Source organism: Schistocerca americana, chromosome 1 (genome assembly GCF_021461395.2).
Source record: "Schistocerca americana isolate TAMUIC-IGC-003095 chromosome 1, iqSchAmer2.1, whole genome shotgun sequence".
NCBI lineage: Eukaryota > Metazoa > Arthropoda > Insecta > Orthoptera > Acrididae > Schistocerca > Schistocerca americana.
The window spans coordinates 663,594,851-663,620,846 of record NC_060119.1 but is presented as its reverse complement, the minus strand read 5'-3'; the positions used below and the strand labels follow the sequence as shown (position 1 = coordinate 663,620,846).

The following is a 25,996-nucleotide window of genomic DNA, read 5'->3' as shown; positions in this document are numbered from 1 at the left end:
CCTGCAAGCAAGCAAGATGATGGGAGCATGTATGTGTCACATATCATTGTGAAACGATTTATTGTGAATAAAGATTCTTGATTCTTGTCATTGTAATTCATTCTGGCAAGTTGCTTTACAATTTAAATAACCTTCTTTATACTTCTCCTGTAGGAAAATGGATGCCTTGCTGCCACATAATCTTCCTTGGACTATACAGTTTTGCTGCACTCACTGTGATGTTCTACCACCCTGACTTATTGTGTTGACTACGTTGTGCATGCCTCTTCTGTTCCTATAGGCACATGCTAATATGCAGTGTCCTCACAGCAGCCATCAAATTTAAAATTAGGTTCAATGATGCTCTTGACGTATGCGACTAGGAGCAGGATTAAGTAACGTTATAAAAGGTCCAAGAGCAGCACCAGTCCAGTCGCACATTTGCAAAATGCCACTCACAGTAGAGGCGCTAATTTTGTCTGTATAAGAACGTGACAATGTGGCCACACACCTGAGAATATTTTGTTGGAAAGACCATGCCTGCAGAAGCCTATGCTCACACAACTTCTAAGGAACTTTAGTTTTTGACATTTGGCACAAACAGTGCTTCAAAATTTCTAAATGAAGCATTATGCATTTTGAGAGTCTAGTATCCTTTTAGAATACTTTATTGCCTAGATCACTAGTTTTGTTACAGAGATAAGCAGTTTCAGGCAGTTCATTGGCCATTTTCAGATCAACAAATCTGAAGATGGCTATTGAAAAGGCTGTAACTGGTTATCTACACAACAAAACTTGTGATCTAGACAATGAAGTGTTCTAAAATGATACTAGAATCTCAAATATAGAAGATCGCCTCCTGCTTCACCGATGATTTCAGGTAATCATAATTATGCATTTTCTTTTTCGTTTCATGTGGTGTTATATTACTGATCCTTTTTCAGCCAATGCACATAGTGTCATATACAAATGACTTCAAATTTGCATCTTGCAAGATATATTTTTCATTCTTGCTTTATTTGCGATGATAAGTATATCCCTCATCTCAATATGCTCAAGTCAGTATATTTCTTTTAACTTACGATAATTGATTGTTGGTTGCCCCAACACTGAGAGTAAGTTGCTGAGTAAAGTCATCACCAATAGCAGAGTCATGATGAAACTGCAAGAAAAGTAAATGCAATTAGATTACTTACAATGAAATATAAAGTAATACAACTAATATGTCATTAATGTTAGAAGAAACAAATCCCTGAAATATAAACTGAAGGAGTGTCAATTATATAATCTTTTCAAGATACATTTAACATTAAAAGAAAGATGATCACATTGCGTTTACATCAACTTTTCAGGATATTTAACTTCACAACACAGTTTCATAAACTACTGTCGACAAATATTTATCTTTGACCAAAACAGGTCTCATTAGGGTATAAGCTTAATTATAGTTGAAAAATTGCAGTTAAAGAGGAATCATTCATAGAATACAATAAGAATTTGAAAATATAATTGGATGGATAAAAGGTAAGTAAGTGAGTACTCACAAAGTGACAGCAGGAGAAAACCCACATGAAAGATTTGAAAATGTACAAGCTTTTGGAGCCAATGGCGTCTTCTTCTGGCAGAAAGGGTGAAGGGAAAGGAAGAGGATTGAAGGAAAAGGACTGGTGAGATTTAGTTACTGAGAAGACCTATGAAAGAGTTGCCCAGAACCCTGGGCCAGGGAAGGCTTACCGGATGAGGTGAAAAGGAGATGCTGACTGTCGGTTCCTACACTAGACAAGATTTGAAAACTTAGAAGGTAGACAATAGGGTGATAAGCAAGACAAAGATTATAAAAAAAAACATTGAAAGAGCCAGAAACAGTATAAAGGGAGTGAAGAAAAGGAATCGCTTCTAAAAACAAATGCTGAGAGCTTAGAAAATAATGTAAATTTAGGTCATGTGAGTGACGAGCAACCAGCAAATGTTGTAATGCCCCTTTCCACCTGCAGAGTTCTGAGATACTAGTGTCAAGAGAGAGAATCCAAATGCATATATGGGGACACCAACATCCGCACTGAGGTGACAACTGTCATGTTGCAGAGCATGCTCTGCAGTGTGTAACACCGAAAATGCTGGATACATGGCACGTGCTACCGATATATATTTTTTCTGAATTGTACGTAAATTTTTTGTAATTTAAATGCTTTCTTTTAAGAAGTAATGACATTGATTCACTGTATATGTAAATTTAGGTAGAAGACTGTTGACGTTTCATTGTATTCATTTGTGTCTTACTGTGAGACTTATAAGCTCTGGGAAAAAGCGAAAGGAATAGTTATTTTGATCGACTAGCAACGATAATAGCAGTGCTTGTGCGTTGTAAAATCTTTGGGTTGGGAGTTGTGGCACAGAGCGCGTGGAGAGAGCGAGAGACAGGTTCCAGCGCTTGTAGTGTGCGGAAGTGTGGTGTTACGCTCTCGCGGTAGAGAGTACCATAACGGCGGCATCATGTACGCATGCCGGCCAGATAGCTAGTAGCAGGAGGAAGGACAGTGGACGGGCGGAAGAGGCTGTATTAATTAGGATTACCCGTTCCTGTAATTAGCCGTGGCTCCACAGGGTGTTACCGTCTTCAACAACAGCAGCAGTTCCAGCAACACAGATTCGTCATTGGCTCCGAGTTTTGGCGTATGCACAGCACTGAAGTAAGAGTGTCCATTCGTAGAAAGTATTAACGGCTAACCCAGCAGCACGACTGAATGTGATTTGATTGATAAGATTTATTTAAATAATAATCAGTTAAACTCAAGGTGATTGTGTCCTCATTGCCCCCCAGACATTGTTACCAAGCAGGATCCTTGTTCCTTTTTTTCCTAATATGCTAACTGAGTGTCATAAGAAACAAATTGAATAGTTACAGCCAGTTCATTAATGAATAATTTCTCTTTGAAGAATCTTAGCCTCAGTGTACTTTCAGTTAACTGTTGTACAACAGAGGCTTCAGTATATGACGAAAGTAAAGCAATTTCATTTTTCAAGTTTGCGAAACAATCACTGGAAAAAATCCAAATCTAAAGAAATGCACAAATTAAGAGTGTGGAAGTTTTATTTATTTTACATATAGCTTGGAGCACATGGCTGTTCGGTTTGGCGCGGATTCTAGTATTTAATTCTGTTCAAGTCAGTAAAAAAGGCTCAGTTGTTCAGTCAATAATATGAAATCCAATTTGCAAAATAAGTAATGGCAAAGTAAAAAGTGCTTGCTTTTCTTCTAAATTTCTTTGATGACGTTATGTTGAGGTCACTGAGAGTCATTGTTCACGTAACGAAGTTCAGTACTAACATACAGTTTAACTGCATATTTTCAAATCATTACTCGATTGCCTTTTCCAAAATTTAATGCCAAACATAATGTAAGAGTGACTTCTCAGTTTTCTTTGTCATTACATACTCACTTAAAATTAGTGTTAAAAAACAAAACAAAAAAACAAAAACGTGTCAACCTGTAGTTTCCACGTCTGTGTTTAATAATACATGTTTTTCTTTCCCATCATCTTGTACAGGATTTTGGATGTAAATTGTTCTAGTGGGCAGGTGACAGTGAATTACTTCCTTTTCGTTCATTAGTGTACCTTTTGGATTCATGATCAGTAGTTCCCCTTTCTGTCCAGTGTTGTTCGTTAGTGATGCACAAAATAACTTTCATTTTCCAAATTATAGCCCTGTTTGGTTTAATAACTTTTAGTTATAGTAGACTTTCCATCAGAAGGGTCGGTTCTACCATTTCCTCCTACTTATCGGTATCACTTCTTCGGGAAAGATAGCCTTATACAATTAGAAAAAATCCATTAGAAATACACGTGATCCACAGTCATATTTCATATCGCAAGCAGGATAGGCCGATTGGTAAGAGGGAGGTTACACGTGGCGACGCAGGTGACAGGACAATATCAGTTTGGTATTGTTCTGGGCACGAATTTGCAATGTGTAGTTTTGTAGCGAGTAGTAACTTGTTGCTACAAAGAAAGTCGCTCACATACAATAACATTAAGTGGCAGAAATAAGCCGCACATTTAAATTTCACGGTAATCAGCAATCTGGGTAACATGAATAAATTAGGCGAAACGAGTAGTTTGATTGTACCAAATGTGGAACAATCGGTTGAACAATGCACGACCCATGAAGCGGGACCCATTGCTCAGAATTCGGCGGCTAGCATCAAAGACGCTGCTGCTGAAAATCGAACAATGGCAGAAATGGAATTCCAGGCACTTGCAAATGCTGTGGAATACGGAATAAAAAGTAAAACAGAACCTATTCATGGCGGATACGAGGAATCTATTAATACAGAACCAGTGTTGTAACCTGTGATTTCCGGAAATATAGAAGATTTGTTCAGTTTGTTAATCAGTAAAATGGATGCCCAGTCAGCAAAAATAGATAACCAGAATAAAGCAATTAAAACTGTTAACGGTAATACTGGAATTGTTAACACAAAGGTTGATAAAATTGGAGCAGAAGTAGTAGCATTGAATACCGAAATCGGTAATCTGACGCATGACAGGGAGGAAGCCCAAACAAAGATAGGAGACATAAATACTCGTTTCGAAACTGAAGTAGGGAGGATAGGACAGAAACTGGTAGAGACTGTTGGTCCCACAATAGAGAGCAAGGTAGATGAAAAAGTGAAAGAAGTAGCTCGAGAAGAGGATGTAGGGAAAATAACGAGTTTACAGACTTTAGTATCAGACGTAGGTGCTAAAGTAAATAGACAATCGGTTGTGTGTAATGAAATAAATAGACAATCGGTTGTGTGTAATGAAAAGAAGCAGGAGGTGGAAACGTTATCAGTTACCACTTGCCAAGTACTTACAAGGATAAATGAGTAAGATAAACGATTAGAAGAAAATCTGCACTATGTGTCATACCACGCACATAGCGCTGAAGTATTAGCGAAGGAGGAGCGCTTCGATCCCCTCAAAAAACAGGGTGGACTGCACGCCACCGACTTCATTAGAAATTGTGAAAGGGTATTGCCGGAATCATGGGCAGACAAGAGAAAAATAAATGCAGTAATCGACATGTTTGCTGGCGAGGCTAAGGGATGGGGCTTAAACCTCGATATAACAAACATGACGTTTCAAGAGTTCAAAAATGCATTCTTGAAAGAGTATTGGACAGAGCAGAAACAAGAGTGTGTATGGCGCGATTTCGTAGTGTCGAGGCCCTACGTTGTAAACACGCGCGGCTCCATGAAAGAATTTTGTGAAAACTGGATCCGCAAATTGGAATATTTGCGCGATCTGAAAACTGAATCAGAGATTGTCTGGGGGCTGTGGCAGAAGCTTCCAGATAAATCCAAGAGATACATCGGCAGTAGTTCGAGAACGATTGCTGTGTTCTTAAAGGAAGTAGACAACAAAGACAATCGGCGGATAACCGCGAAAATGTTAAAAGTCGTGGGAATGGTAACAATTACCACCATAGTCACAACCAGAACAATAACAATAACCATGATAATATTGGTAGCAATCACCATGGCAATAACAATGCACAGCACTATAACAATAATGGTCATAGTAACAATAGCCACAACTGTAGAAATGATTGGGGCCAGTATCAAGCAAATGTGGTACGTGGTCCTTGGAGAAATGATAGTAGACAGGAGCGGAATGATACATCACGGCAGTCTGGTAGCAACAGGTCTGTCGGAATTAGTCAGGGAAACAACTAGCCGCGCCCGTTAGGGGCCCACCGGGCGTGGGAAGACCTTGGCGGCCCAAACGAAAACCTAGACAATACTCCTATGATAAATCCGAAAGGTTAACTCAGCGATGGGAGGATGTGCGAGAGAGTAAAGAGAGCGACGCACCTAGAGTCATGTTAACTGCGCTGGAAACGGCAGTCGACGCATATGTCACTGCTCGTAAATGTAATAATGATATTAGTGTACCGGTAGGGGGAGAAGGAAGCGGCCGCTATTAAAGCAACGGTTACGCAAGTTTCAGTAGAGCATGAGTTGCCAGCAGAAGTAATAGAGCCGATCTCGAATAAAGTTTCCGTTATCGAGCAGGGAACTGTGGAACGCGAGGAGGTGTTGTTAGGGCAGTTCGGTCGGATGTACGACTAACTGAAAAGCTATAGAGGATTGTATGGGAGGTGCGCTAATGGGGAGAGCAGACAGAAATTGACGCTTCTCAGCCCACAAGAAATTAGCGTTTTAAAATGGAAAGCACTGGACCTGAACGGCAACTGAATTTTTTAAAGTAGCCAACCCCAGCGACGCTAGTCCTATTGAAAACAGAGGCGGATGTTACGAGGAGGGGCGAGATGAATTTTGCGATAATGACCCGGCACAACTAATTGATAGTCACATAGATTACAATATGTACGAGGTCAAACCTGACGTTATACAGTCAGACGAGAGTGATGAGGGTTGCATGAGATCCGGAGATGAGATAGAAGAAAAAAACAGAGCACTTTTCTCCAAAAATCTTCGAAGATGACAGCCATCTTTCCGAAGAATACCTACCTTACGTGACAATTAGCGAACTATTGATTACACAAAGTTTATTAATCGATGAAATTGATAGTAAGATTACAGTGTTGAGATCAAAACAAGTTCAACTACCGCAAGACAGACAAATAGAGATCAAAAACGTCCAAACACAAAGAATTAGAAAACCGACGGATAAACAACTGTCGGCACCGGAACCGGACGGATTTTTCTGGAACGACCTGGAGGTGGACGAGGATTTGTTGTGGGAAGACCAAACCATGGATAATGGCAGGTGTAGATAGATTGCAGTGCCCACTAATATGCACGGCCTACAAATGCAGATTTTAATTGATACAGGGGCAGAGCTAAGCGCTATGTCAGGAATAACTTTTGAATTACTGAAAGATAAACCAGAAGTCGTAGTAATGCCAGTAATGGGAGTCAAAACGATAAGTGCTACCGTAAGGAATAGTAAACCGATAACAAACCAAATATTTGTATGTTTTGAGATTCAAAGAGAACCATTTGAACAGGAATTTGTCTTTGTGCCAGATCTGTGCACAGATATTATTGTGGGTTTAAATTGGTTGTTAAAATATTGTGCAATTATTAACTGCAATAATATGATCATGAAGTACATTTTCAAAGACAAGACCGAAGTAAATGTGAGTTTTGATGAAACGAGTGACGATGTGAGTAGTGAATACAAACCTATTCATCTTGTTACTTGTCCTAATGAGACTGGTTTAGGCAGAAAAATGGAATACTACGGTATCCGCAATATGAACATCAACAATTGTTTGGAAGACGAATTAGAGAGCATTGTAGACAGATTGCCAAACTCCCCACCTGAGCATAAACGAGACCTATATGACGTAATAATGAGAAACAAGAACGTGTTTTCAACAAACCGGGGCTTGTTATTGGGTATCAGTGCAAGTTAAATGTAATACCCCATGAACCATTCTTTGTAAGACCGTATGTGATACTGCTATCCGAGAAGCAGGCTGTCCAACAATAGATAGATCAGATGTTAGACTGGAATGTTATAGAGAGGAGTACCAGCCCCTATAACAATCCCTTAATAATAGTAGATAAGAGAGGTGGTAGTGTTAGGATTGTGATAGACGCACACCCGTTGAACAAGGTTGTTCAACGTGAGACAGATAGACCAGAAAGTATGGAAGATATACTGCAAAGTTTCACAATGTACAGTTTATGACTAGCCTTGACCTCAGAGATGGGTACTGGCAAATAGCCTTAGAAGAATAGTGTAGGAAATATCCGGCGTTTTTATGTGCAGGCCGATGTTACCAGTACAAGGTAGTGCCATTCAGCCTAAATATATCTGTTTCTGTCTTTATCAGGGCCCTAGATAAGGTGTTAGGTGCTGCCCTGAGCTCAAAACTGACAGTGTACGTGGACGATTTGCTGCTGGCGAATTCGTCGTGGCGAGAACATTGCGAATTGTTAGATGAAGTTTTCAGTGCGTTACGCAAGTGTGATTTTGTGAAGAAAGAACTCAATTTTCTTGGTCACATTGTGACAACAGAGGGTATCACTAAATATCCACAAAAAAGTGGAGGCAATAAAGAACTGTCCTCCGCCGAAGACTAGGAAAGAGTAAAAGAGTTTCCTAGGGCTCTCAGGATTCTATCGCAAGTTAGTGTAGGGGCACGCCTTCAACGATCCAAGCCTGAACAACTTGTTGCGAAAAAATACGCCATTTGTATGGACTGACGAGTGTCAGGCCGCATTTGAAAGACTGAATAATGAATTACTACAGAATAACATATTTACCATCCTGATCTTGCGTTGCCATTTCATATGGGAACGGACTCATCAAATTATGGCTTAGGAGTAGAATTGTTTAAAGAGGTAGGAGAAAATAAAGCACAGAACAGTCGCGTCGCAAGCCGAAATTTGACGAAATGTGAGCGAATCTATACGATTTCTGAGAAAGAATGTCTCGATATCGTATGGCGTTTCAGAAAATTTAAAGGTTATTTGTAGGACCGAAGGGTGATAATTCACACGAATCACAAGGCGCTCACCTATCTGAAGGATTGTCGTTTACTGCATGAAAGATTGACACGGTGGTCTCTTTTCTTGCAGCAGTTTTATTATAACATTTGTTGCGTGAGAGGGCCAGACAACTGTATAGCGGACGCGCTGTCACGTTTGCCTGAAACCGATCATCGGCTTGTGGAGGACGAGTCTGCAGGCGTACTGAAATTGCACTGCTTTCAAAATGCAGAAGGTCGTAAAAGAGTAGAGAGCATCTGTAAAAACATGCGTCGTCATCAAAACGAGGACGACTGTCTAATAATTGTTAAGAACAAGTATAACGAAAAGAGTAATGAAGGGGAGAAACTGAGAAAGTATTACATAATACATAACCATATCTTGTACATACGTGAAGGTGAAGATAGCAATAGATGGCGAGTGTGTTGGCCAGCCAGGTACGTCACAGAGATAATTGACTACTATCATTTAGCTTATGGTCATTGCGGACCAAAGATGTGTGCTGAGCAGCTAGCGGAAGTTGTAAATTTTAATAATATACAAAAGAGAGTTGCTGGAAGAATAAAGTCATGTGATAATTACCAGAGGGTGAAGGTAACGAATTGCATGAACCGTGGCCGTATGCACAGCATAAGACCTAACGATGTGCTGGATTTGGTTCGTACGGACCTCTATGGTCCACTGCCCAAGACTTCAGGGAATTTCGCGTGCATATTAGTGGTCCTAGAAACATTTTCTAAGTTCATCAAGTTATATTCGATAAGGAAGGCAACAGCTAGAGCGGTTTATACCAGATTTGTTAATGATTACCTTGTGCGCGTCGGCAAAGCAAAAGCGGTTTTGTCCGATAACGCAGCGCAATTTACTTACAAATTATGTAATGAAGGAATGAATAGTAATGGCACTGAAGCAATACACATTTCGGACTGTTGCCCAAGCGGGAATCCCGCGGAACGGTACATGCGTGAATTAGGTCGGCTTTGCCGAACGTATTGTCACCACAATCACAAATTGTGGGGCAATTACGTTGGTGATTTCGAGAAAATAATGAAAGCCTTGACGAATGAATCCACGGGCTACACTCCGAAAGAAATACTATTAGACCATAAGTCTAAAAGTTTAGTGGAAGAAATGATTGATTTCCCTCCGAGAGTTGATATTAACATTGAAGTAAAGAAAGAACACCTATAAGAAATGGTTAAAAAGAAAGGTGAAGCGCGAATACGGCGTCATGACGCTAAGGCGCGGTTTGCCAAATTTGCTATTGGCGATCTTGAACTTGTTAAAGCACACAAAAAGTCAAGCGAGATCGACCATGAAATTTCAAAATTTAAATTAATTTACAATGGACAATTTGAGATTATCAATGTACCTCATACTAACGCTTACTGTTTAGCTTTTCCTTAATCAGGAAAGCTGTTAGGTGTGCGTAATATTGTCAATTTATAATTGTACCAGTCAAGGACTAATTAGTCCGAAATGAGAAAAGAGAAACCAAGCCATTACGTGCTATTCTAGTATTAGTGAGTTTGTGAACTTCGTATATGTATGTATTATGTTAAAATTTTATTTTAATCTGTATGATGTGAGTTATTACCGATGCACTTAGATGAACTGTAAGTTTCAGGTCTTGGTACACGTGTGTATTAATGGACAGTGTTGAGTTATCCACTGTGATGGAATTAAAAAGAGGGCTCCTTGAGATTACTCGGGAGTGAGTAAGAACAATTTGAGGCAGGTGAATGTTCTGAAATGCCACTGCATACACAAACATGGAGATCTAGCGTGCCGCTATAGCGCACGCAACAATGCTACGCTTGAACTGAGTCGTTGCCGGCTCTTGTAGCGCTGCGGCGTTCTTTGTGAATGTGCGTGTGCAACGCCATTTGGTTTTATTTCAGTGCCAGCAGTTAAGGGTTTTGATGTAAATGTTTATGTTTGGTATCGACGTTATTTAAAACACACTCACTAGCGCAATGCGAGAGCCCACTTAAAAAAATTCATGTTCATTATACACATTTATGTAATGAATTTTGTAATTACTACTTCTTATCCTGTTCTGAAAGTTTTTTTTACTACTCTTTATGTACCTTTAAATGATGCCTGAATTTTTCTATGCCAATATTGACTATGTTTTTCATAATATTTGTAGTAAATTTAAACTTACTGAATTCTTGAAGGAAGTGTTTGTTTTTAAGATTTGTTGTCATACTATAATGTTTTGAGTAATAATGACACACGGTCATCATGTAAATAACGTGCCCCCTACATAACTGCAATAATTATTTGGATTGATAACCCAGCGATTTCTGGATTTTATGCAGATAAAATTGATTAACTGTGTGCACCTGCATTTCTGTTTGTTTAAATTGTAGGACATTCCCTGAATTTGTTTCCCTCTAGAAAAAAAGTCATGAAATGTGGGGCACGTCTAACAATGAAAATGCAGGATACATGGCACCTGCTCCCCATATATATATATATATATATATATATATATATATATATATATATATATATATCTGAATTGTACGTAAATATTTATAATTTAAATGCTTTCTTTTAATAAGTAATGACATTGATTCACTGTATGTGTAAATTTAGGTAGAAGACTGTTGAAGTTTCATTGTATTTATCTGTGTCTTACTGTGAAACTTATAAGCTCTGGGAAAAGCCAAAGGAATTGTTATTTGCATCGACTAGCAACGATAATAGCAGTGCTTGTGCGTTGTAAAATCTTAGGGTAGGGAGTTGTGGCGCAGAGCGCGTGGAGAGAGCGAGAGACAGGTTCCAGCACTTGTAGTGTGCAGAAGTATGGTGTTAACGCTCTCGCAGTAGAGAGTACCATTTTGGCGGCATCATGTACGAGCGCCGGCCAGGTGACTAGTAGCAGGAGGAAGAACAGTGGACGGGCGGAAGAGGCTGTATTAATTAGGATTGCCCGTTCCTGTAATTAGCCGTGGCTCCACAAGATGTTACCGTCTTCAACAACAGCAGCAGTTCCAGCAACACAGATTCGTTATCGGCTCCGATTTTTGGCGTATGCACAGCACTGAAGTAAGAGTGTCCATTGGTAGAAAGTATTAACGGCTAACCCAGCAGCATAACTGAATGTGATTTGATTGATAAGATTTATTTAAATAATAATCAGTGAAACTCAGGGCGATTGTGTCCTCATTGCCCCCAGACATTGTTACCAAGCAGGATCCTTGTTCCTTTTTTTCCCCTAATATGCTAACTGAATGTCATAAGAAAGAAATTGAATAGTTGCAGCCAGTCCATTAATGAATAATTTCTCTTTGAAGAATTTTAGCCTCAGTGTACTTTCAATTAACTGTTGTACAACAGAGGCTTCAGTATATGACGAAAGTAAAGCAATTTCATTTTTCAAGTTTGCGAAACAATCACTGGAAAAAATCCAAATCTAAAGAAATGCACAAATTAAGAGTGCGGAAGTTTTATTTATTTTACATATAGCTTGGAGCACATGGCTGTTTGGTTTGGCACGTATTCTAATAGTGCTTGCTTTTTTTCTAAATTTCTTTGATGACATTATGCTGAGGTCACTGAAAGTTATTCTTCATGTAATGAAGTTAAATACTAACGTACAGTTTAACTGCATATTTTCAAATCATTACTCGATTGCCTTTTTCAAAATTTAATGCCAAACTTAACGTGAGAGTGACTTCTCAGTTTTCTTTATCATTACATACTCACTTAAAATTAGTGTAAAAAAAAAAAAAAAAAAAAAAAAAAAAAAAGAAAGAAAAAAAAAACGTGGCAACCGTTAGTTGCTACATCAGTGTTTAATAATACATGGTTTCTTTCCCGTCATCTTGTACAGGATTTTGGATGTAAATTGCCCTAGTGGGCAGGTGACTGTTAATTACTTCCTTTTCGTTGATTAGTGTAACTTTCGGATTCATGATCAATGGTACCCCTTTCTGCCCAGTGTTGTTCGTGAGTGAATGCACAAAATAACTTTCATTTTCCGAATTAAATCCCTGTTCAGTCTAATTATTTTTAGTTTTAATAGATTTTCCATCAGAAGGGTCGGTTGTACAATATATACAATTAGAAAAAATCCATTAGGCATACATGCAATCCATGGTCATATTTTATATCGCAAGCAGAATAGGCCGGTTAGTAAGAGGGAGGTTACAAGTGGGATATGTTCGTTGGCGGTATACATCCTCCATTTATGCTGTTTCAACATAACCCATAGCTTGGTGATAGTTATAGCAATGAAGAAGGTGGAACAGTGTTTGCTTATCAGCTTGTACACAACATGGGTCTTTTTACTTACAGGCGGTGCTCCTTTTGATAGTATATGTTTTGCCAGTATAGACAATGGTAGGAGTGTATAATGGAAAGTCTTACAGCATTAATGGTCACACAGATAGCAGTCGTGGTCTGGAGAAATGGGTATGTAAGTAGTATAGGGCCTGACGCAGATATTGTGGAGATGTAAAGAGCCTGTATCTGCACAAACACCTCTGCCTCGAATGTCAAGGCTGTATAGGGAGGAGGTGGGGGGGAGGGTGGGGGTGGGGGGACTATTAACTTGGAAAGGTTAGCAACTGTGAAAATGCAAGTACTGCTTTTGTTTTATTGGCTTAGTGAAAACAGAAGTGTGTAGTTGGCCATCAGTGTTAACTTGGTCAACATCAAGGAAAGTGGCATTGTATTCAGAATAGGACTACGTGAAATTTAATTCGAAGAATGTGTTTAGAAATTTGAAAAATCACATACGTAATGTACCTAATAGATATTTGCCAATCCACTCATTACTCGCGCACACTAAGGTGACGATTCCCGTAAGAGTGCGGGCAAGTAGTGCGCATTCGCACAGACGAAGGTCAATGGCTGGGTAGCCTTTAACTATATACATGAAGATAGTAACTGTTCTCGAAAGAACAGATACCACTGATGACCGTGCAGCTTCTATAGAATGTGCGAATGCGCACAGGTTGCCCAAACTCTTACGGGAATCGTCACCGTAGTGTGCGCGAGTAATGAGTGGATGGGCAAATATCCATTAGGTACATTACGTATGTAGATTGTGGACAGTTGGGAATGTAGGTCTCATGGGAAGCGTGCAAGTGATAAGTTCCTGCAGTCGCGCTATTCATCTGTGTCCTCGGTGGCTCAGATGGATAGAGTGTCTGCCATGTAAGCAGGAGATCCCAGGTTCGGGTCCCAGTCAAGGCACACATTTTCAGCTGTCCCCATCGAAGTATATCAACAACACCTGTCGGCAGCAGGGGGTTGAGTTTATCACCATTTATTCTAGAGAAGCTGTAGGGTCATCAATAGTATCTGTTCTTTCGAGAACAGTTACTATCTTCATATAACTGAAAGATATAATATGAAAAAATTTTCATACGAAAAAATTACAACAGTGCTTTGTGACTGGGCAAGTTCGAGAAGAAAAAAAACCGTGAAAACAGACAAACGAAAGTTTAAAGACAGTGTAAGTAACAAATTCGCAAATAAATCGGTGAAGGACCTGTAGGGTACAATGAACTGTAAACAATGTTTATTTTAAATTAATATGTGCGTACTTAGGAATAACTCCATTCCATATTGTAAGCATTGCTTGTTAAATCTATTGCTTTGTACATTCTCCTCTGCCTTGACTTTCATCCTCTGATATAGATGGATAGCACCTTAAGAAATCGTGAGGCTCGCATTAATGTCGAGTGACTCAGGTCTGTAGCTTGTAACGCCTTTGTTGGCAGACTGCAGTGTTTTGTGTTTTATTGTTGTGTTTTCGTTATTGCGTGTTTGTTTATGTTAAGACAGCTCTCATGTCAAAAGTGTGAAAATACAGTTGCAGTTTTCGCACTGTAGCATGTGGTTTTAATAAAAGCTTATATCAGCAAATTGTCAAAGATACAGGGCTGATAATCTACATTTTCGTACCGGTAATGAATTTTAATCTTGCTATCCCATAAAATAACGGAATGAACGATGTTGCCACAACGCCCTTCTACTCTCATATCAAATATTAGGCTTCTCAAACGTGTAATTTATACAAAATTTCATCAAAATCGAAACTGATGAAATAAAAATACTGTAGGCGAGGATAGGGAGGGTTGGCACAGGACGAGACTTGGTACATTCGTTTTAAAACTGTTTGGTTAGTGTCACTGCCTCAGTTGACGTTCACGTCAGTAACATAGACCATTTATATCACAGACCGCGCATCTCTGCCGTATTAATGCTTGAAACCAACATCTAAGTCACGTGACTCGGGGCAGAAAGCCGAGTTCCCGTCATTACGCGTTGTGTGAAGTGGAGCTGGCAGTTACCGTTTCTCTCATTTATAGCTGAAATAAAGCATGGATTTTGATAATTCAGCGAACTATAGAGCTACTCTTACACATGTAATAGTGCAGTAAACCCAATTTCTCCGTAATTCCTGATAATAAAGCAGTAGTTGTCGTTTTTACATGTGGTCAAGTTGAAACGCATAGACAGTTCTTCTAACAAGCGACAGAATGACTCTTCTTCAGTGAATAGTGAATACTTTTTTTTTGCCCTGTGAATTCTTGCAGTTCGCCGCTTCTACAGGACTGGAAGACAAAATAACAATTTCGACCGCAGCATTAGTTTTTTAACGATTCCTCAAGAATATGTGTGAAATGCTTTAGGAAGCTTTTGTAAGAAAGTATGTTTCTGACTTTTGCTTAATCCACTAGTTACAGAGACCGAAACGATATCAAGATGGGAAGCGTAATGTAGTACAAAATGTTGATTATGCTCGTGTAGTGTGCGAGATATTAACGATGTGTCGCCTCAAAATCTTAGTCATTCACGAAGTTTTACATCCATGGACCTACATCCTTACTAACTTTCAGCTTATGGAAATAGCTCTGAAAGTACTTTAAAGTAATTCTCTTACATAACTGAGATTTTCTTCACTTTACCTAATCTGTAGGAAACAAAATAACTATCTAATCTGAGCGTATGTGAAGGTCTTTACCTCTGCATCTACTTAAAAAGCACAACATTTGATACGCAACAGAAATGTCATAAACTGTGCACTACAAATGCGTAATGACATGCTCGGCTTCGTGCCCCGAGTCACATGAATTAGATGTTCGTTTCAGTTAAATAACGTCATGGTCTTAGAAAGATCGCCTAATAAAATATTTGTGGACATTAATCACTGGTTCCTAGCCAATTCTTTGTCACTAAACTTAAAAAAAAACAGAAAAAACCACGCTACATGCAGTTCAGAATGTGTAAGGGATGTCCCACGAGTATTGCTTAACATACGATGACAAGTAGATAGAAGTAGTGGACAGTGTTGAATTCTTGGGATTACAGCTTGATAATAATTCAACTGGGAGGAGCACACCACAGAACTGCTTAAGCGTCTTAACAAATCTCTATTTGGAATGCGAACTGTCAGACATAGGGGAATAAAAATGAAAAAGCTGGCACACTATACTTACTTTCATTCCATAATATCATATGGGATTATTTTTTGGGGTAATACATCAAGCCAAGCAAAGTTTTCTGGGCACAAAGTATATATATACTCCTGGAAATGGAAAAAAGAACACATTGACACCGGTGTGTCAGACCCACCATACTTGCTCCGGACACTGCGAGAGGGCTGTACAAGCAATGATCACACGCACGGCACAGCGGACACACCAGGAACCGCGGTGTTGGCCGTCGAATGGCGCTAGCTGCGCAGCATTTGTGCACCGCCGCCGTCAGTGTCAGCCAGTTTGCCGTGGCATACGGAGCTCCATCGCAGTCTTTAACACTGGTAGCATGCCGCGACAGCGTGGACGTGAACCGTATGTGCAGTTGACGGACTTTGAGCGAGGGCGTATAGTGGGCATGCGGGAGGCCGGGTGGACGTACCGCCGAATTGCTCAACACGTGGGGCGTGAGGTCTCCACAGTACATCGATGTTGTCGCCAGTGGTCGGCGGAAGGTGCACGTGCCCTTCGACCTGGGACCGGACCGCAGCGACGCACGGATGCACGCCAAGACCGTAGGATCCTACGCAGTGCCGTAGGGGACCACACCGCCACTTCCCAGCAAATTAGGGACACTGTTGCTCCTGGGGTATCGGCGAGGACCATTCGCAGCCGTCTCCATGAAGCTGGGCTACGGTCACGCACACCGTTAGGCCGTCTTCCGCTCTCGCCCCAACATCGTGCCGCCCGCCTCCAGTGGTGTCGCGACAGGCGTGAATGGAGGGACGAATGGAGACGTGTCGTCTTCAGCGATGAGAGTCGCTTCTGCCTTGGTGCCAATGATGGTCGTATGCGTCTTTGGCGCCGTGCAGGTGAGCGCCACAATCAGGACTGCATACGACCGAGGCACACAGGGCCAACACCCGGCATCATGGTGTGGGGAGCGATCTCCTACACTGGCCGTACACCACTGGTGATCGTCGAGGGGACACTGAATAGTGCACGGTACATCCAAACCGTCATCGAACCCATCGTTCTACCATTCGTAGACCGGCAAGGGAACTTGCCGTTCCAACAGGACAATGCACGTCCGCATGTATCCCGTGCCACCCAACGTGCTCTAGAAGGTGTAAGTCAACTACCCTGGCCAGCAAGATCTCCGGATCTGTCCCCCATTGAGCATGTTTGGGACTGGATGAAGCGTCGTCTCACGCGGTCTGCACGTCCAGCACGAACGCTGGTCCAACTGAGGCGCCAGGTGGAAATGGCATGGCAAGCCGTTCCACAGGACTACATCCAGCATCTCTACGATCGTCTCCATGGGAGAATAGCAGCCTGCATTGCTGCGAAAGGTGGATATACACTGTACTAGTGCCGACATTGTGCATGCTCTGTTGCCTGTGTCTATGTGCCTGTGGTTCTGTCAGTGTGATCATGTGATGTATCTGACCCCAGGAATGTGTCAATAAAGTTTCCCCTTCCTGGGACAATGAATTCACGGTGTTCTTATTTCAATTTCCAGGAGTGTATATATATATATATATATATATATATATATATATATATATATATATACTTCTGCACCATTTCAGTGCAGTAATGCGTTCATTGTAAATAGGTATTGTAGTAGTCCTATTATATGTTTATTATCATATAAATAAAAAACATTTTTTTAAATTTTAAATTCGATGCATTAATGTGATCTTTGTAAATGAGTGTTAGTAGAATGATTCTCTCATATAGTGTTCATTAGAAAAATGATGATCATTCCACTTGAGACCTGTGGAAGGTACAGTAGCTTATTTGTTTCAGTTATATATATTTGTCATGTATTATTATTTTCCTGACATGTTCTACATCCTGGAGCACCTCCTCACTGTGGATCAATTGGAATGAAAGTAAATCTAATCTAATCTATGGTCAGTGATCTTCACCTTTCAACTGTTTATTGCTGCCATATTGAAATTTTGCTAAATTAATCGATTTTTGATGCTACAGTTAAATTAACATGAATTTCACTATCTCAAATAAAAAAAGTGCTATTTTTGAAGTTAATACACAGTGAAGTAACTAAATTACTGAATTTCACATATTATTATAAATGTCTCATTAGTTTATCTTTGCAGTGTAATAAAAGTTTTGGTCAATACATAAACGAAATCCAGTATTTTAGTATCAAATAGAAAAAAATGGTAACCAAGGGAGGGTACTCAAGGTACCCTCCGCCACACACCGTCAGGTGGCTTGCGGAGTATGGATGTAGATGTAGGGTTGGGCCGCTAGTGTCCCAACCCTCCCTTATGAAATGTTGATATTCAGTTACTGTTTGTTTTGGGAGCTTTATCATCAATATACCGATTGAAACTTCCTGGCAGATTAAAACTGTGTGCCCGACCGAGACTCGAACTCGGGACCTTTGCCTTTCGCGGGCAAGTGCAAGTGTGGTAGAGCACTTGCCCGCGAAAGGCAAAGGTCCCGAGTTCGAGTCTCGGTCGGGCACACAGTTTTAATCCGCTAGGAAGTTTCATATCAGCGCACACTCCGCTGCAGAGTGAAAATCTCATTCTGGAAACATCCCCCAGGCTGTGGCTAAGCCATGTCTCCGCAATATCCTTTCTTTCAGGACGCTAGTTCTGCTTGTTTCGCAGGAGAGCTTCTGTAAAGTTTGGAAGGTAGGAGACGAGGTACTGGCAGAAGTAGCTGTGAGTACCGGGCGTGAGTCGTGCTTCGGTAGCTCAGTTGGTAGAGCACTTGCCCGCGAAAGGCAAAGGTCCCGAGTTCGAGTCTCGGTCGGGCACACAGTTTTAATCTGCCAGGAAGTTTCATATCAGCGCACACTTCGCTGCAGAGTGAAAATCTCATTCTCAATATACCGATTGTCTACAAGAAAAGAACAGACAGACAGTCACCATCCAAGGAAACAATGAAGAATGGCAGAGGGTTGCGGGAGACAGCAAAAATGTATACAATACCTAAATCAGGCCTATCGAGGTAACCATTAGATCACACTAGTAAATTCAATCATATTGAGAAATGCAGTTCACTTTATAATCATTCACGATTCTTCACGAATGAATAAGAGTCCATGCTAGTTCAGTATCTAATTACATCTGCCACATTACGTTATGGATTAAATCGAACTTGGGCTAGGATCTTGCATATGAGTTCACTCAATACCCATAGGCTGAACTACTAATGAAATAGCAGGAAGAGATTGGATGAAAGGTTTTATGAAACAAAACAAAAGACTGTCACTGTAAAAACCAGAAGCTAATAATCTTTCTAGTGGGAAAAGTCTCAATAAAAAGAATGTCGTAGAATTTTTTGATGATTTGAGATCTATTTTTAAAAAATACAATTCTGAGTCAAACTTCATATATAATTGTGATGAGGCAGCCTTAACTAATGTGCAAGCACCACAAATTGTAATTGCTGAAAGAGGAAGAAAGCAAGTGAACCAGGCAACATCAGCAGAAATAGGTACATTGGTAACTCTTTGTGCAACAATTTCAGGCAATGGAATGTTCATTCTACCATATTACATTTTTCCTAGAGTCCACTTGAAGGAGCATATGCTCAATGGTTCTATACCCGGATCTTGAGATTCTGCAAATCCTCCAGAATGGATGAATGCCAGTAATTTTATAGATTACTTGCATCATTTCCAGAAACCTGCTTCTCCAATAGTAGAAAACCCAACACTTCTTATATCAACACCATGATAGCCACATTTACATTGAAACCTTAAATTTTTTCAGAGAGAACCACATTATGCTTCTCAAACTACCTCCTCAGCGTAGTCATAAGCTGCAGCCTCTTGATGTATCTGTGTTTGGGCTGAAAAAATATTACAAAACTGCCGGTGACTCTTGCATGCTATCCAACCCAGGAAAAACCATTTCTATATATGACATAGCTCATTATCAATCAGTGCAACCACTCAAGCATTTTCACCAAGAAACTTATTGTCACGTTTTAGGAAGAGTAGCATCAGTCCTTTTGACTCCAACATGCTTTCTGAGACAGACTATTTTGGTTCAAGTGCAACAGATCGATCTCCCCCTGATGAAGAACTTAGCATGATACCAACATTTGAAACCGCTGTGGAGTTTCCATCTCTCAGCTCAAGTACCAGCAAAAAGTAAGCAGAATCAAGAGATACACACACTTCCGACTGTATTGAAACTGTGCTACATGAGCAGATATGGCCATTTCCAAAAGCTCCCATGAGGCAAAAATGTGAGAAGAAGTCAGAAAGGAACGAAAAGTCGCATACTGAGAAACACCACAGATAAAAAAAAATCAGTGTAGAGGAAGAGATCCAGAAGAGGAAAGCAAACAACTGTACCAAGAAGAATGTTAGAAGAAGAACGATGATCTATTCAAGCAGTAGTGAAGATCTGGATGAATTATATGATGACATGTCCTCAGAATCAGAACAAGAAGAGTAAATATACAAGAGAAAGGATGTGAGTGTTTGATTTGCCACAAAATTTAATCACATTCGTTATGTGGAGTGCATAACTAACAGTCTCGGTGATGGCTATGAATTTAAATTTTTGAGAAGAAAACGTACTAGTTGCGAATTTATATATCCTGGTGTAGATGACATTTCGAATGTCAGCAAGGAGGATATTGTTCATGTCTTTCAGAAGCCACTGATAACAGGAGGATCTAAAAGAAGTGAATTGCAACTGTTTTTTCTAGAAAACAAATTTGATTAGATTTCAGAATGTCCAATGGGAACTCACTCAGAAAATAATCATTGTAATTTGCATCAATGCAGTTCATTTTATAGGTTTATATGTGATTATTACATAGTTTCATATGTGATAGTTGTACATGTCCCAACCCTCCCATCCCACTGTCCAAAGTCTCCCTCTGTAGGGTAGCCTTGGGACAGAATGCATAGTACCATAAATTTGTTTGTACTTGCTATAAATATATTGTTTTGTAAAGAACAAAAAATGTATTTAGTTTAGAAATAACTAAAGTACCATATTTGGAATAAAGATACTTGAAAACAGTTAAAAGGCTTGCCTCAAACAGATTAAAAGAAAGTGTCCCATCCCTTCGCATCCTCCCCTACATTTATTTGAACAATCCGATATAGAATGTCTCATTTGCCGTATGTGCAGCTTAAGATCTCATTTCTCAGACATTTAGATGTTTACAAATTGTATCAAAGAAACACAGTGTCACACACTTTGTCATGGTTCTCACCATAAAATGTGTGCTTTGTCAGTTTGCTTTACTTTTTTAACTCATTGTCATTAGCACTGAGAATTTTCTTTGCTTTTTATTTATCAGCAGAAACATTAATCGAAATGAAATTACCACAGGCAGTTTTTATTCATAGCTCACACCGTTTTGCAGTACTGAAGTAGTCTTCACAATCAATTATCACGAATTTCTGCAACACAATTTTCACCTTACCGTCTTAAGGAATAAAATTTTCCGAGGTCAATACTGCTGTGGGCAGGGCCGTTGGTAGGTGTTTTGCCACCCTAGGCGAAAACTGAAAAATGACCCCCCCTCTTTTTTACAATTGTACCATCGATCTTCCTGATATCGAACCCCCCCCCCCCCCCCCCCACCACCACCACCAACATCCAACGCATAAAAATGCAAATTTCCTGTCATATTTTTAATCATTAAACTAAGGTGACCAGACATCCTCATTTTCTGTTGACAGTCCTCAATTTTAATGCTTTTTCCTTAGTACCTTTAAAACTGATTGAGGGCAACGAATGTCCACAACTTATTATTTCTTGTCCTCAGTTTCTAATATTGCCCAAAAAAACTAAAATGGGAATAATGTGCTGAATATTTTAAAGCAGAATGCAATTGAATATACAAGTGCAACCAAATTTGTCATCAATTACTTATTTTATTCAGTTGTAAGAAAATGGACGAACAACTATTTTCTGCCGTGAATAAATATTTTCTTGATTTTGTAAATTATGCTATACTGACGGGAGTCATGCAGAAGCATTAAACTAGATCATCTAGATAATTGTGGTGTTATTTCGTTTCTGTTTTAATTGAAATATTTTTAGAATGAGGTATAGATCCCATCTTTTTCAGCATCCACTTTCTTGCGATTAAATAAACACATGACTTTGTTTGCATTCTCTATCGAGAGTTCTACAACTATTATTAGCTACACCAGTGGCTCAGTGGTCTAAGCGAGTTCCGTTTCTTACTCAGTAGTGGCTACTTCAGTTGAGATTTAGGTGGAAGCAATGTATTTACTTTCGTCAAAGTAAGTAAAGACGTAACTAACTGAAATAAATCGTTGTAGTTGCGTCACAAGTTGCATTTTATTTCTTGATATTGATTAGTTTCGGACACCTGTGATCATTTTCAGACCATCCGTATCATATGTGTGACAATACAGACAAAAGCCTATGTACAAGAATTGCCCCTGCAGGGACGATCAAAGCGGCGCTATGGCCAACTCAACAACAGTAAACAAACCACAAAGGATACAGGATAGACAGTGGAGATTTTTCACCTACAGCATGCTGCAAGTTCGTACGTAACCGTTCCTTGCGCTTTTGTAAAAAATTTCGTGTTTTAATTTTTCTCTTTTCCGTGCTTTTACCTCATCTGCTCATTTTTTTCCGCTGTCTGATTTAAAATTATTGCTTTTCCGGTCTTTGTCGCCCCTAAAATTTTGCCGCCTTACGCGGCTGCCTAGTCTTGCCTAATGATAGAAACGGGCATGACTGAGGGAACTATGGAGGCAGTTTGCCTGATTTTCAGAATGCTTCAGACAAAAAAATGGTCCAAATGGCTCTGGGAACTATGGGACTTAACTTCTGAGGTCATCAGTCCCCTAGAACTTAGAACTACTTAAACCTAACTAACCTAAGGACATCACACACATCCATTCCCGAGGCATTATTCGAACCTGCGACCGTAGCGGTCGCGCAGCTCCAGACTGTAGCGCCTAGAACCGCTCGGCCACTTCGGCCGGCTGCTTCAGACAAAAACTACATAAAACACTGGTACGGCATAGATCATATTCTAGTAACAGGCTCGTTAAGCTAACTAGCTTACATCAAAAAACCTATCAGTTGATTATCCACTCCAGTGTAGTACACCAATAAATATTTCTGTATCTCCAGGCTAGTGAAATATAATTACAAGTCTCTGTGTTATTGGCAGATTCAATCCGCTGGAATGAATGCTGCATAAAAATACAAAGCTACTCGTAAACTGCTGTAATTGGAAACTAACTTCTCGCTGGAAGTTACTTGAAGGTCAAATTCAGCTTCAGGTTAATGAAGGAAACAGGTGTCCACGGTCTTAGTGTAGCCATCGGCGATAAACAAGGAATTCGGACCAATATATCTGTGTAGTTCTCTGTAGTCTGTAACATGTAGTGTTAGTCAGTTAAGATAATAAGAACTGGAATACTTTCCTCGTGAAAAAGTACTCGTAGTATGTTTTTAGTTGTGGAGTATATTTTAGAGAAATTTTTTGTAAAGTTCTCATTATTGTAAACTGCAGGTGCTAAAAACTGCGTAAGTAGCCCAGGCACTTCGACACACTGTGGTGTGAAGACTGCAACAACGTACATGAGATTAAGAACTTCTGTAATTAACTCACAATTTTGAATTTCGTGCGAAATAAATCAAAAGCACCTTGTCCTAAAGGCGAATGTAAGCTATCATTGTCTCTCACCAGGGAGCACTACAAGCCGAAGACCCAAAGTCAGCTGAGCGCAACCGATTGGCACCAAGATTTGCTGTCCCTGGAAGTTAAGTGGGCTTTTGGTGCCTGCACTGGACGAGGTTTGAAAACCTGAGAACTTTAAGCGGAAGACAGAAAGATAAGAAAGACAGATATTACTGAGAAAAACATCATGCAAGCGTTAAAAACAACGTAAAGGGAGTGAAGAAAAGCAACAGTTACTGAAAAAAATGCTTAGAATATAAGAGACTAACGAACATTTAGGCCAGGAGGTGATGAGCACCAAACACATGTTGTATTTCCAGTTCCCACCTACAGAGTTTTGAAAAACTTGTGTCAGGAGAAAGAATCCAGATGACATACGCTGTGAAACCAGCACTGAGATCACAACTGTCATACTGTAGGGCGTGCGTTGCAATGGGGTATTGTGTGTTGCCAGTATATACCCTTTGTCTGTTCCTATTCATCTTAACTGATGACTTGGTGGTACTCATACCAATGTAGAAGGCTGAACAATGTTTGCATAACAGCTGGTACATGAATGCGCGTCTTTTTACAGGTGGCACTCTCTTTCATAGTGTACGTTTTCCCAGTTGCAGGACTGGTATAAGTGGTGGTAGGATGGTGCAACTGGAAATACTTGCAGCATCGATGTTCACAGGTGTGGTAATCGTAGGATAAGGGAATGGGTGCAGATGGAGTATAATGTCTGTCCAGAATATGTGGAGATCTGGGAGGGGGAGGGGGGGGGGCGAAAATCTGTTCTAGGTGTAGGTGAAAAAAATGTCAGACAGAATGTAACTGTTTTCAAGGCATGGTTTTAAGAAGAAGGTACTAATTTATTTCTCTGTGCGTAATATTTCCGCAAATTATTTTCTGAGAGGCTGCACAAAAGTTAATTTGTGATTTATATCTGCTTTCTGACATATTGCAAGAATATGTTTGTATGAAGGGTTGTCATGAAGTTGCAATTATGAGCTCGAAAAAATTAAACTGTGCCCATGTAACTTGGTAATAGTATTTATATTTCCTTACTACTGCACTCGTTAATGTAACACATTTTTCGCAATAATGAATGACTTAGCAGAGACCTTGGTTATGTGATGTGTAAATGCAGTTCATTGGTGCACACAACACAATAATTAATTACAACTGGCAACCGAAAATTGTAAGACTGCAAAGTGTGTCTACATCTATACTTCCTTTTTACTCAGAGGCACTGCGGAGAATCAAAGATTTTACGCTATACACATGAAATACTAGCAGGCGATCCACATACTGTCTACATCACTCCCTCCCAAGTGACGACAATATTTGGGGTTGAAACGTATGCATCGTCCAAAACGAGTTACGACTTGAGGTTCACTTGGAAGCATGGGTTGTGGCGGTGGAAGGCTAGGCGTGGCTGTTGTTCTTTCTCCACATACTGTCTACATCACTCCCTCCCAAGTGCCGACAATATTTGGGGTTGAAACGTATGCATCGTCCAAAACGAGTTACGACTTGAGGTTCACTTGGAAGCATGGGTTGTGGCGGTGGAAGGCTAGGCGTGGCTGTTGTTCCGGCGTTTGCTGTGGCTATCTTGAGTCTGTCGATGGGTATTGTGACGGAACTGCCACTGATATCATCATTGAATGTCTTGTGGCATGTTAATACTCTGTGTGGGCCGTATGATGATTGGTGAGTTTTTCGAACAGCATCGTGCTGGACAAAAACGTGTTTGCAGGACTTAGTCACAGGAAACGAACGCGCTGGGCAGAATGTTGTTTAGAAATGGCAGGACGGAGCTTGTGGATCTGCGTGCGAAGATGTTGCACAAAATTTGAGACTTCAGTAACACTGCCTGATATGTCAGTACAGCACTCTCCTGGCAATAGCTATGTCTGCCCATACACTAATTCAGCTGTTGGTGCGTAGAGGTCTTCTTTACAGGCTGTCTGGGTTTTTTTTTTTTTTTTTTTTTTTTTTTTTTTTTTTTTAATGGTACAACATGTACGCTGTCACTCCAGCGCTATGTGGCATGGCATCTGAGCGAAGTCTTTAACTGTCGATGAAGCCGTTCCGCGAGACCATTAGTGACAGGGTGGTGGGTGCAGGTTCGAATACGTATCAAGCCAAGCAATACTGAGAGAGCTTGAAAGAGCTATGACTGAAATTGCTTGCCCTGATCAGTCGTGGCATGGAGAGAAACGCCGAAGCTTGAGATCCTCTCACGGAAAAAGGTCACGCTACAGTTGCTCCTGATGGTCTTTTAGAATACACTTTAGGCCAACGAGAAAAATGGTCAGTTGCTGTCAGGCAATATTGGTACCATTCTGACGGTGGCGAAGGTCCAATACTTTCGACATGTTCATGTTCGAAGTGT

General features: G+C 40.2%; 1 protein-coding gene across 1 annotated transcript in view; it reads right to left on the bottom strand.

Annotated features, from left to right (window-relative positions):
- LOC124544638 (ionotropic receptor 25a) overlaps positions 1 to 25,996 on the bottom strand; it is a 424,769-nt gene that overhangs the window by 364,348 nt on the left and 34,425 nt on the right. The window contains exon 2 of the mRNA XM_047123253.1: positions 1,062 to 1,141. Within this exon, the coding sequence (XP_046979209.1) occupies positions 1,062 to 1,134 (73 nt within the window). The 5' untranslated portion in view covers positions 1,135 to 1,141. The remainder of the gene's footprint in view (positions 1 to 1,061; positions 1,142 to 25,996) is intronic.